Genomic DNA, 13903 nt, shown 5'->3' with positions numbered 1-13903 from the left:
TTTATGGTCTGAGGTGTGGGTTGGAAGGTTATAGGAATGATCAAGAAAGAAAGAAAGGGGGGCCAGAGCAGTATCGCAAGCCGTAAGGCAAGTGCCTTGTGTGTGTTAGCTTAGGACAGACCGCAGTTCGATCCCCCGGCGTCCCATATGGTCCCCCAAGCCAGGAGTGATTTCTGAGCACATAGCCAGGATTAAATCCCAAAGTGTCACTGGGTGTGGCCGAAACACCAAAAAAAAGAAAAAGAAAAGAAAAGAAAGAAAGATAGATCAAAGGGCTGCTTGATAATTTGGAATTTGTTAAGGCAAATTTGGGCTCAGGAGTATTCCTGGCTCACACTCAGGAATCACACCTTGCAGTGCTCAGGGGATTTTATGGGTGTTAGGATCGAAATCAGGGTTGGCTCTATGTAAGATCAGTGTTCTACCTCCTACCTATTATTATTACTGTATTTTCCGTCATAGAAGATGACCCTTAAACCCATGAAAAACTTCCTAAAAATAGTAATTTCTTAAAAGTAAGATGGGGCAGATTACTCGTCCCTGATGCCGGAGTAAGTTTCAGCATGCCATATACCAGCATATAAGACGACTCCTGACTTTTTTTTTTTTTTTTTTGGTTTTTGGTTTTTGGGTCACACCGGCAGCGCTCATGGATTACTCCTGGCTCAATGCTCAGAAATCACTCCTGGCAGGCTCAGAGGACCATATGGGATGCCGAACCACCGTCCTTCTGTGTCTAAGGCAAACGCTGTGCTATCTCTCCGGCCATAACCCCTGACTTTGAAGAAGTTTTTCATGGGCCAGAAAGTCGTCTTATATGCCAGAAAATACATACCTATTATTATTACCGCCTACCTGTTATTCTGTTCCAAGCTATATATATTTTCCTTCTGATTTTTATTATAGCACCCTCATTTACCAAGTTATTCATAATACAGTCATTTTAGGCATTAAGTGTTGTTCAAACACCAGTCCTACCTCCAGTGTGACCTTCCCTTTCCCAATGTTCCCAATTTCCTACCCATCACCATAGCCTGCATCCATGCAGGCACAGAAGAATTTACTTCATATTGTTTGTTACAACTTAAAGGCAAATAGAATTACCAAAACTTTGATCGATACAATTCAGTTTGAAATTATTGTTGTATCTCTCCACAGATTACTAAAATCAGTAAATATTTACTGGACTGTGGTTAGTGCTAGTTGAGCCTTCTGTATTATAGTTTAGGCACACTGAGGTGGGTAGATTACTATGTAACTTTCTCATCAGATTTTCTGTGATTGTATTGGGCTGACACTACTGTGAAATATTGAGATGTTGTGTGGCTACATGCTATCTGAAGTCCAGGATTTATAGATCTGAAACAAATTTGGTGGCTTAAAATTTGATAAAGTTAAGTCAAGGAGCTGGGCTGTTTCTTTTGGTGGGTGTAGTGTGTGGCTCTGGGCTGCTGTCATTCATGAAAAAAAGAGAATCTGCCTCCCTCCTTTCTGAGAATGCCACAAAGATATCAGCCTGGATTGATTTGCAGCCATTATTTTTTGGGGGGCTTGGTGGAGGAGTTGAGCCATTTGTCTGCTGGGAAGATGATAGCTGTGGGAAGGGGCTTCTGAGTTTTTTAGTGGCTGGATGGGAGGGTTGGCCCAATCTCATTTCAAAGAAAAATGTTCTAGAGTTTTCAGTCATGTAGTCTGATCTCACCTGAGAGGATTGCCAAGCTATACTTTCTCTATTACAAAAATATACTATTTCAGCTGGCATTATGTATCTTATTACCTAGTAGTGGTAGTTGTGGTTCTTGTGTTTTTGGTACAGTTGGCACCCTCACTAATTTTGAAGGTTTCTGCAGGGTCCATGCTATCATAAGTGATTTGACTCATATTTTCTATTACTGCTTTGGGATTTTCTCTTTCCTTTTCTCTGGTGGACAAGGTAATCTAATAAACACATGCTTTAGATTTATAATTATAAAAAAAAAAGAATGTAAGTATCCTCTAACTAATGTATTCTGGACTTGGATACTGATTTTTAGCCTCTGAATAAGTATACTGTGCTTGTTTTGAGGTCTAATACATCACCTTAGAACACCTTACAACTTGGTAAATAGCTAATTTAAAGCAGTTTATATAGGGGGAAAATTCATAGTTTGAGGTAAGACCTCATTAATAAAAATGATGTTATTCAATTTAATGTCCTTTTTTTTGGGGGGGTGTCACACCCAGCATCGCTCAGGAGCTAATCCTGACTCTACTCTCAGACATTACCCTTGGCAAGCTCAGGGACCATATGGGAGGCCGGGATTCGAACCACCATCCTTCTGCATGCAAGGCAAACACCTTATCTCCATGCTATCTCTCCAGCCCCTACTTATTTTAACTTTTCATACTTTCTGTTTCTTTGCAGTTGAAAGAACAAATTTTACAGACTGACCAAAGTTACAGCTCTGTACTGGAAGGAATGAAGATGGAAATATCCCAGCTAACTCGGGAATTACACCAACGGGATATTACTATTGCTTCTGCCAAAAGTTCTTCCTCTGATATGGAAAAGAGACTCAAAGAAGAGTTGCAGAAGGCAGAAGTAAAAGCAGTAGAGCATAAGGTGAAGCTTGAAAAAAGATACCAAACATCTTTTTATTTGAAGTTCATTTCTAAAGATTTAATTAAAGATAAAACTTTTTTTCTTTTGGGTCACACCAAGTGGTACTCAAGGGTTACTCCTGAGTCTGCCCTCAGGAACCACTGAGTGCACCACTTTTTTTTTTTTTTTTTGTGGTTTTTGGGTCACACCTGGCAGTGCTCAGGGGTTTTTCCTGGCTCCGTGCTCAGATATTGCTCCTGGCCGGCACGGGGGACCATATGGGATGCCGGGATTCGAACCGATGACCTTCTGCATGAAAGGTAAACACCTTACCTCCATGCTATCTCTCCGGCCCCGAGTGCACCACTCTTAATGGTACTCTAGGACCATATGGGATGCCAGAGATAAAACCTGGGTCAGCAACCTATAAGGCAAGTGCCTTATCCACTGTGCTATTACCCTGTCCAAAGATAAAACATCTTTGTAAAAAAATATATTCATTAAGGTCTTGTGCTGTACAGTTATTATTGCCAAGGTTGGCATTTGCTATCTAGTAGCAGCTTTCTGGGCTTGCTGGTCTCTTTTCTCTTTCAGTCTCTGCTTCTTCTCTTCCTCCCACCCAGAGGAATTACTCTTTAGCTCTGAACTTGCCCGCCCATCTTTCTGCAGAGTTGAATCTCCCTGGGTAATGGCTGTTTTCAACAGTGATTTTTTTTTAAAGAAACTCTTTGTGGGTACAGTGCCTCTTTTAGCTGTTAATGCATTCTTTGTGTTGAAATCACAGGAATTCTTAGAGAACACTTTTCTCCATACTGGCCACATTTCTTCAAGGAGATTACTACCCACTATTCCAGTGGGAATTGGGAATAGGTGAGAATAGGTACAGAAAGTAGAGGCTCCTTATATGGTATGAGTGACATACTTGCTTTTGAAAACTGAGCAAGTATGAAAAGTGGCAAGGCCTAAAACAGGACAGGATACACCCTGGATTCAAGTAGGGCAACCGCATAGTACATGATGCTTTGCAATATAATAGAGAAAAGATAGGGAGCAAGTTTAGAACTTAATATGTTTCAAAAGTATACAATTTAGGGCAACTGGTAAGAGGTTTGAGATTTTTGAAATCACCTGAGTTCAATCCTCAGCATTTCATACAGTCCCCTAAACACTGCCAGGAGTCATTCCTGAGTGCAGAGCCAGGAGAGGCACAAAATAAAACAAAAAATAAGCTTGAAATATGGTACATTCATTTAAATGTCTCTTTTTCAAATTTTTTAAAAGGTATATATGTAGACATCTATATGAAGAATATGACTATCTAATGAAAGTTACATGTGGAAAAATTGTATAAGATATGTTTATGTTATTTTTATCTGTTTTTACTTTTCCCTTCTCAGGAGGTTGTGGATCAGCTGGAGTCACTCAAATTAGAAAACCGTCAACTTTCTGAAATGGTGATGAAATTGGAATTGGATTTGCATGAGGTACATAAAAGAAAGTTACATTTTCTACTATTCAATACTTTAAAGAAAGTATTTTAAAAATACTTATACTTAAACATGCAATTAAGATGAAACTATGGGAATATCCTTTTACAGAAACTTTCTCAAATAAAAAGAAGTGAAGACAGTAGTAGAACTGAGCAAAATTTTCCTCTTTACTCCAACAATGTCAAGGTATTTTTTTAAAAATCAAATATTCTATAATATTTTATGCTCAAAGAATTTTAGTAAACATTGTAATAGACCCTGGATAAATAAGATAAGATTCCTGCCTTTAAGAGATTGAAATTAATCTGGGAGGAAATATAAGAAATGTATATCAGCTCCTGCCAAACCTAAGAGAACTTAATTAGCTAACAGTTATAAATATGCTCTTTAAAGCTAATTTGTTATAACATTCTTATAATTTTGCAAAATGACCCTCTGTTCTGACTCAGCTTTTCTCGATGTAGTTCAAATGTCTTGAGATTGTAAAAATGCCTTTTTTCTATATTTTCAGTGTTGATATCCAAAGATGTGTAGTTAGACTCTGGTGCTGAGTGCCCAAACAGTTCTCATTCATAGCTGCTGATTAAGAGATTGCTGTGGGGGAAAACAGTAGTGTGCTAGGGAATACTATGTTTCAGTTAAAGGAAGATAGAGGACTATTTTTATAATCTTTTGGAAGGTGAAGAGTCTCTAAGCATCATAAAACTATAAAGAATTTTATAGCACATGGACTTTTACAGCATAAAAATATAAAATTTCTGGAAGGCAAAAGACCCCATAAAAATGACTTAATAAACTGGAGGAAAACAAACAGAGGGCTCTTATAAAATATTAATATATAAGGATTTTCAAGGAAGACAATAAAAAGATAATTCAATAGAAAAATAGTAAAAGACAAAAAATAGGTAATTGATAGAAATAATACTATAATCTGGTAAATAAAGAGAACTGTTCAACATAACTAAAAATAAAAATGGATAAAAATTCTATTTGGATTAAGGATGATGTTTTAAAATTAGCATAGCTGGTGTTGGTAAGGATTAGGGAAATATGTACTCTCATGCATTATTTACTTTTTTTTTTTTTTTTTTTGGTTTTTCGGGCCACACCTGTTTGATGCTCAGGGGTTACTCCTGGCTAAGCGCTCAGAAATTGCCCCTGGCTTGGGGGGACCATATGGGACACCGGGGGAGCGAACCGTGGTCCTTCCTTGGCTAGTGCTTGCACCTTACCTCTAGCGCCACCTCGCCGGCCCCCTTTCATGCATTATTAATAATTATAATTCACTTTGACCACAATAAAAATTAGAAGAAAGCTAATAGTTAAAACTTTTTAAAGGACTATTTAGCCATATCTATCATACTTGTAAATATATATATGTGTGTGTATATATATATATATACTTGTAAATATATATCCATATAAACTCCCCACTTTACAGATATTTTTAATTTTGACAATCAGTGTTGAATAGTTTTCCAGAAAGGACATGTCAGCTTGCATTCCAAAAGAACCCATTCTATAAGAACAAGAATTGTCTTTTTAGTCTTTTTAGTGTTATTTGCAATATCCAAAGTTTTGAAATAAAATGTTAATCTGTAGAAGGATTTCTTTGTGGCTTTCTATTCTATTGAACACTGTACTGTTATTTGAAGTGGCAGATTAAAACATGCATTAAATCTTTCTCCTCAGATTCTTCTAAATTTGTAATGAAAGTTTTTTTTTTAATCCAAACCTTAAAAGGATAGGGAAATAAAAAGGAGACAGTAATAATAGCATTTTCTATGGAAGATCGAAGGAAGAAGAGGGTGTGGGGAAGAATAAAAGTGAGGGAGAGAGACAGGGTGAGAAGGACAAAAAAAAGAAAGATAGGGTTCAGGGAGATGGTTGAGTTCAGTCTTGGCACCCCATATGGTCCCCTGAGCACTTTGAGGCACCCCTCAGAGGAGAGTCAGAAAGTCCTGAACATTCATTACTAGATGTGATGCCAAAACTGTTTTCAATGAGAAGGAAAAAACATTACATAATCACATTAAGCCAGTTTTGCACTGGTAACTGTGAAAGCCAAGAACCAACCTTAATAAACCACAGAATCCTTAAAGGTTCTGGATATTGAAGTACTGGTTTAAAAGAACCTTGTGTAGTAAGGACTATGCCCAGATACAGTGTTAGCTGACTTTTCCTGCATGTGTCCCGTGTGGGCCTGACCTTTCTTCACTAAGTTAGGATGCATACACACAGTTTTATGTTCCCTCCATACTCAATTAATTGTAACTGTGACAATTGAATCAATATGTTTAAGAAAAATTTCAAAGATGCCCAGAAGTAGCCATCATTGCTTTCTAAAATATTTCATTCGATGACATCAGAGATCCAACCATTGAAAATTCTGTCACCAGTTTTAAACTCCTTTGGTTTTAAAGTTAAACCGAGGGGGGTGGTAGGGAGGAAAAAAAGTTTAAACAGAGGGGTTTGCTCGTTATAAAGAATAATTATTAGGAAGGATCCGATTATGTTTTACTACCATAAATTTTTTCTACAAATAAATTATACCTGTATTTATTTATTTGGTTTTGGGGTCATCCCTAGCAGTGCTTAGAGCTTATTCTTGCTCTGCACTCATGGATAACTCCTGGTAGGATTTGGGGTATTATGTGTGCTGGGGTTCAAACCTTCATCAGCCATGTATAAAGCAAACACTTTACCCACTATCCCATCAGTTTGTCCCTTGATTACACCTTTATAAAATAAAATGTTTATTTTATTGACCACACAGTTGACTAGTCTTGCATTTTCTTACTGTAACTTGCAAACAATTTCATTGTTTATTTTTGACATTTTATTCAGCATTATCAACTAGTTGAAAGATTGTTTTATTAAGTAAATATTATCAGATACTCTTTAGAAATTCAAAATATCAGATTTTTAGAAAAATCTTTATAGAAAAGATGAAGCTAAGCATCATGTTAACCTTCAAAGATTATTATCTTTTCAGAATGCTAGTTCAAATTATTTTTTGTTGAAAAAATATATCTGGGCAGTCATTTGTCCGATTTTTGTTGCTTTGTTGTGGTTGTTGTTTCTAAGATGCTGGAAATACCTACAGTTGAAGAGCAATAGAATCTATAATCACAGCATGTAGGCCAAATCAGAATAGTAATTCTACACTGAATGAAGGTTTATTTGTTTAAAAATTCTGCAAGCCAGAGTTTCTTCTCAGAACCTTCCTTTCACATTTCTGTCCTTGAAGTGGACAGCCCTGTTTCCTAAGTAGGAAACCAGAGCTATTATATTTTCTTGTTCTTGATTCCCACTTAGCAGTTTCCTTCATTTTGCTCCTATTCTTTATACATCTTTTGGAGTTTTCCTTGGAACATTAGGGCAGTCCATTCAAACTTTTCCACCCTCATTTAATACAAGAAATAGAACATTGTTTTTCTCTCTGAATTGTGTATGTGTGTGTGTGTATTTTGGGGGCACAGCTGGCAGATCAGTGTGGTGGTGCTTAGGAACCATATTTGGTGCCAGGGATCAAACTAGGGTTGGCCACATGCAAAGCAAGTGCCTTAACCCTTTTACTATCTCTTAGGTCCTCTCTCTGATTTATAAGAAAACCAAAAACAAGTAATTGAAAAAAATTGGTAAACTAATTACAACTGAAAATGGTACTTTTCTATCACTAGTATGATTAATCAAATTAATAATAATCATGTGAATCATAATAATTATTACGTAAATTAAATGACTATCATATTCTTTTTTATTAGGCTAAAGAGAATTCAGTAACAGACCTTCAGGAGAATTATATTGAGGCATTAAATAAATTAGTGTTTGAGAACCAACAACTACAGAAAGATTTGATGGATACCAAATCTAAGCTGGAGATTTCTACTCAGATGTGCCAAAAAAACCCTGACATTATCTTTAAAATGACACACAGCAAAGCACCTGAGATCGAGAATACAGAGTCCAAGTAAAATTTCTTCACAGTGCATCACTGTAATATCATTCTCATTTCTTTGAAAATGATTTCCGGTTTCTAAAAATTAATTTTATTAGAGGATCTCATATTTAATTCTGAAGTACAGTATGCACAAATAAAGCTACTATTAGGTTAAAAATAGAGGAGGGGTATATGGATCCAGCTTTAGTGTTTGGCACTTTAGAAGTAGGCAGAAATGACGTTCTTGTTCACTGAGCTTGCTCTCTCTCTTCTGCTTTCCTCCCTCTGTTTCCCTCCTTCCTCCTTCCTTCCCTTCCTTCTGTCCCCCCTTTAAAGTAAAACAAATTTCAGAAATAAAAGGAAAGGAGAGGTTGATTAAAATATACTTACCCAGGAGAGAACAGGGACTCCTCCAGATTGGGAAAATGTTCCCTTGAGTTTTTCTTATTTTTATTTTATTTATTTTTTGGTTTTTGGGTCAAACCCGGCTGCACTCGGGTTACTCCTGGCTCTACACTCAGAAATTGCTTCTGGCAGGCTCGGGGGACCATATGGGATGCCCGGATTCAAACCACTGTCCTTTTGCATGCAAGGCAAACGCCCTTCCTCCATGCTATCTCTCTGGCCCTATTCCCCTATGCTTTTCATACTGCTTACCATCTCCCTAATCCTACCTATGAATAAGAAGTTGGCTTTTTATTAAAAGCTTCCTAACCATTAAATCACTTGGCTTCAGCTTTTACTCTTATGGATTACATATTTTACTATCAAAATCCTCTAACAACCCACTCCTGCTTCACCCCCCAGACATGATAGGTCTCTTCATTCTTGGGGATGGGAGATAGATGGGGTTGAGCCATACCCAGTGGTGTTCAGGGGCTGTTTTGGCTCCGTGCTCAGGAGTGACCTTTAGCAGTGCATGGGGGACCATATGTGGTGCTGGAGAGTCAAACTGGACCAGCCACAAGCAAGGCAAGTTAAGTGCCTTACCTGTACTCTCTGTCCAAACTGAAGGTTCCCTCCTTAAGTGCACAGTACTTCCCTGTCTGAACTTGAACCACATTAGATTACTCTGGTAGTGCTTGATTCCTTCAATGAAGTCTGACGATGGAGATTTGGGGCCTGAATGAATTAAGAAATGCCTGTTTATGTGGGTTGCTCATTTTATAAACCAGAGTTTGACTAGTTAGACTGTTTATTTGGAAATGAACTGCCTGAACTATCTCTACTAGGAAAGAAAAATTGCTACAATTTTTTAAAATCTGTTTTGTTCTTTTAATCTGCTATCCAGGCCAACCCCTGGCCAACACAACAGACAGGATGGAATAAAGACTGAGCACTACACAGCAGGTCTTCATTCTCTCAGAGGACAAGCAGCGGATAGTATAGACCCCCTGTCCAGGGTTCTCAGCACTCTGAGTTCTCACACCAGCCATGACAGCTCTACGATCTCTTTGCCTTCCACTTTTCAGTATAAAACTCAGTCTTTGCCTTCGATGCTAGATATAAATGAAGCTGATTTTTCTGACACTGTATCTGAAAGCTTAAATGATCCAGATGAGTTATCTTTGGTATGACAATGTTCTGATCTTATTAGTCTGTTTTATTTTTTAAGAATGGGGGTGGGGGAACACGGAGAGATAGCATGGATAAGGCGTTTGCCTTTCATACAGAAGATCATTGGTTTGAATCCCGGCATCCCATATAGTCCCCAGAGCCTGCCAGGAGCCATTTCTGAGCGTAGAGCCAGGAGTAACCCCTGAGTGCTGCCGGGTGTGACCAAAAAAACCAAAAAAAAAAAAAAAAAAAAAAAGAATGAGGAGGGGGGACAGTTTCTGTTTTTCTTACTGGATTTTTAAGTACCATCTTATTCTCATATATTTCTGTCTTATTATTTGGGAAGGAAGAGACTGTTAATACTAAGAATATACCTTAGCTCTAAAATAGAAATATGGACATTCCTTTGTCTTTAACCTGTTCTGAAAATTTACTTCCTGCCTTTTTCAAGAGGCTAGTTATGTATGGGAATGCTGCCTTCATGAAATAGATTTGGAGGCTGAGATGGTCCTGCAGCCTCAGTAGTGAAAAAAGACAAACTTCTGGGAAGGGCACTAATAGAGGAAGCTGTTGAGCTGGAGGAAGGGCATGCATCTGACATGTCCAGAACACTGGGGACTGTCTGACGGTGGCCCTGACGGCAGAGGCATTCCTTTTGCACTGCTGGCCCCTACTCCCACAGCTTCTGGCACTTCTATTTTCTTTTTTGTTTTTGTTTTTTTTTTTCGGCCACACCTGTTTGATGCTCAGGGGTTACTCCTGGCTAAACACTCAGAAGTTGCCCCTGGCTTGGGGGGACCATATGGGATGCTGGGGGATGGAACCGCGGTCCTGATCCTTGGCTAGTGCTTGCAAGGCAGACACCTTACCTCTAGCGCCACCTTGCCGGCCCCAACGCTTTCATTTTTGCTCTATGCTAAAGCACTTGATTTGCAGTATTTATTTCTCATTGATAGGTATATGGTCCTACACAAATAAAAATTCTGGGCCTGGAGAGATAGCACAGTGGCATTTGCCTTGCAAGCAGCTGATCCAGGACCAAAGGTGGTTGGTTCGAATCCCGGTGTCCCATATGGTCCCCCGTGCCTGCCAGGAACTATTTCTGAACAGACAGCCAGGAGTAACCCCTGAGTACTGCCGGGTGTGGCCCAAAAACAAAACAAAACAAAAATTCAGTATTTTTTACTACTTAATGTACCAGGAAGTTCATAGAAAGGTTTCTTTTAGTTTTCAGAATCATTTGAGCTAGAGAGATAGATAGCTCAATTCCTGAGCACAGCCTTTGCTTGCCAGGGTCTGGGTTCAGTCCCCAACACTACATAATGCCCGAGAGCAGCTTCTGAGCACTGCCAGATTTGACCCTTTCCTAAAATGAATCGAAGTAAATTCTGAAATCCCAAATTAGCCTTCAAAACCAACTTTCTTCTTTTTTTTTTTTTTTTTTTTTTGGTTTTTGGGCCACACCCTGTGACGCTCAGGGGTTACTCCTGGCTATGCGCTCAGAAGTTGCTCCTGGCTTCTTGGGGGACCATATGGGGCACCGGGGGATCGAACCGCGGTCCGTCCTAGGTTAGCGCAGGCAAGGCAGGCACCTTACCTCCAGCGCCACCGCCCGGCCCCCAACTTTCTTCTTAAGATGGTCACCGAACTTCCTTGGTACTGAAGCCTGAAGTGAAGTGATAATACAGAGAAACTTTATTATATTCTATTTCCACTACCAATGCATTTGATTCTGGAATGTTACTTTAGATTCCATTAGAATGATACATCTTATCCTCATTAGCTGTGGGATATGTATTTGTAAATTTTTTTTTTTTTTTTTTTTTTTTTTTGGTTTTTAGGGCCACACACGTTTGATGCTTAGGGGTTCCTCCTGGCTAAGTGCTCAGAAATTGCCCCTGGCTTCGGGGGACCATATGGGACACCGGGGGATTGAACCGCTGTCCTTCCTTGGCTAGTGCTTGCAAGGAAGACACCTTACCTCTATCGCCACCTCACCAGTCCCTGTATTTGTGAATTTGAATATGCTTCATTAGTAATTATTCAGGAATATGTACAGAACTGCTAAGTATGTCCCTGAACTTGTACACCCAGACTGCACCCTCATTTTATTCAATTTAATGTCCTTTTTTTTGGGGGGGTGTCACACCCAGCATCGCTCAGGAGCTAATCCTGACTACCAGAGAGGGATGGCCAAAGGCCAAGTCAGCAGGAGGAAGGGTGCTGGGGTTCAAGAAACTCACAAGATTTGAATCTTAACTCTGGATCCACTTATGGGGTCTTAGTCACTAAACACATCCAAAACTTGTTCTTTCTCTGTTTTTGAAAAATTAAGGCTGTCCCCAGCAGAAATGGTTAAGGGCCTCTTTTTACCACTTTTTACCCAGAGAATCAATAGCCTGTGGTTCAGTGCTTACAGATTTGGGGGCCACCAAGTGATACTCAGAAGGTCATGGTGTCAGGCATCAAACAGCCTCACATGTTAGGCATGTTCTCTGTCACTTGAGCTCTTTCCTAAGGTGATAACTAGATGTGTGTGTGTTTGTGTGTGTGCGTTTTCCTTATAGTATGGGTATGGTGTGTGCATGACTTTGTCTTCTAGATCATGGGTGGAGAATGTTCAATGTGTGGACTATCTAAGACCCAAAAAAAGTGGTCTGATCCAGGTTGATGACAGGACAGATACTTCACTTTTACAATTTGGGTTATAAAGAATTAGGTGTGTTAAATATTGTAGAACCTATTGATTTAACTTTTCTATTTGTCATTAGGGGGAAGTGCTCTTAAAAAATCAACATTTCATATTACTAGAAAATACTCAATTTTCATATGTCAACTTTCATTTCTCTTCTAGTGTCCTGTACCTGTATCTCCTCTGGGTTCAATAGCAACAAAATTTTTGGAAGAAGAGGAACTGAGGTCTCATCATATTCTAGAGCGCCTGGATGCCCATATTGAAGAACTAAAGAGAGAAAGTGAAAAGACAGTGAAACAGTTCACAGCCCCCATCTAGTCACTTAAAAACTCACCTGTGTAGAAATAAACCCTGAGAATTACTGTCTTCTGAAGTAACAGCTCTTTAAACATGAATACAGAAGCATTGTCAAGATGAGGCATCCTTAATGAGTTGGGGAAGAAATGTACAAAATGTACTACTTCATGGGCATCTTTCCCATATTGGTTTGCTAGAACTTTTTCAGCAATAATTTGTGAGAATAAACCACTTAGCTGATTTTTTATTTTATAGTAATACTTTCACAGTGATAACTTTTTTCTTAATGATTTAGCTGTGAGTACTGTAAAAATTTTATTATATTTGTTAAAAATAAAGCAACTCTAGGAAGTTTGTGTAAGGAAATATGTAGTAGAGGCCTGGATTTTAAAATCAAGCTAATTTTCATTGATGCACAGATTTTCCTACTTACTAGCTAATTGGCTGATAGTGTGCAGTCAGGAAAGTCTGAAGGGCCTTGCTTCCTGTAGAACCTTGAGCCCTCTCTTGCATAGAAGTCCAGTCTAAGAGGTGGACGTGGGCGGAAGGGAGCAGGTACTGGCTTGACTTAGATTTGTAGTGCTTATGGTCAATGCAATGGAAAGTTAGCATTGAGAGGTCTGAGAAAACAAAAACAGAAGTCATGGGGAGTATGTCTTTCGCTGCTCAGGAAGGTGTGCCTGGCAGAAGAAGAGCAGAAGGTAGGGCATGACCCGGAAAGGTGCCCGAACCTGAGGATCCTATGTACTAGAGTTGGATAGGGTAAGCCTTTATGTACTTTCTGTTCTTAAAAATGAAATCAGACCTCAATTCCCGTCACCTGTCTCTGCTCTCCAGGTTATTTACTTTAGGCAAGAACTATATAGCTGCAGTAGGATTCTAGTTCTTCTCTTTAGGCCCAGCCCTGCTGCTATCCGTTCTATGGATCTGCCCTTTTCTTTCCATATCACCATTGATTCATTCGTTTGAGCAGTGTTTGCAGGGTTGAGCCACTGACTGACATTGCCTATTTTCTGACTACTATTTCATCACAGTCAGCTTTTCTGGCTTTCCCTCTTCTAAAGTCCTTCATCGGGCTTCAACATGAATTTTTTCACTCATCACATGTTTTGTTCCATTCTTGAACTTTTAAGTCCATCGAGAGTACAGCCACACCTTTAGATTTAAAACTCTTGGGCCAGAGAGATAGCACAGTGGTAGGGCATTTGCCTTGCACGTGGCCAACCTGGTTGGACGGTGGTTCGAATCCTGGCATCCCATATGGTCCCTGTGCCTGCCAGGAGCGATTTTTGAGCACAGAGGCAGGAGTAAACCCCTGAGCATCACTGGGTGTGACCCAA

At 39.2% G+C, this 13903-nt stretch overlaps 1 protein-coding gene across 1 annotated transcript in view; it reads left to right on the top strand.

Moving 5' to 3' along the window:
- Positions 1-12627, top strand: part of CEP63 (centrosomal protein 63) — a 36083-nt gene extending 23456 nt beyond the window's left edge. Inside the window, exons 10-12 of the mRNA XM_049775977.1 lie at positions 2405-2602; positions 3979-4065; positions 12426-12627. Coding sequence (XP_049631934.1) covers positions 2405-2602; positions 3979-4065; positions 12426-12584 — 444 coding nt within the window. The 3' untranslated portion in view covers positions 12585-12627. The remainder of the gene's footprint in view (positions 1-2404; positions 2603-3978; positions 4066-12425) is intronic.
- The last annotated feature ends 1276 nt before the right edge of the window (positions 12628-13903 follow it).

The sequence above is a fragment of the Suncus etruscus genome, chromosome 6 (genome assembly GCF_024139225.1).
Source record: "Suncus etruscus isolate mSunEtr1 chromosome 6, mSunEtr1.pri.cur, whole genome shotgun sequence".
NCBI classification, from domain to species: Eukaryota; Metazoa; Chordata; class Mammalia; order Eulipotyphla; family Soricidae; genus Suncus; species Suncus etruscus.
Note: the sequence above shows the minus strand (reverse complement) of the source record. Positions and strands in the feature narration are given on the sequence as shown.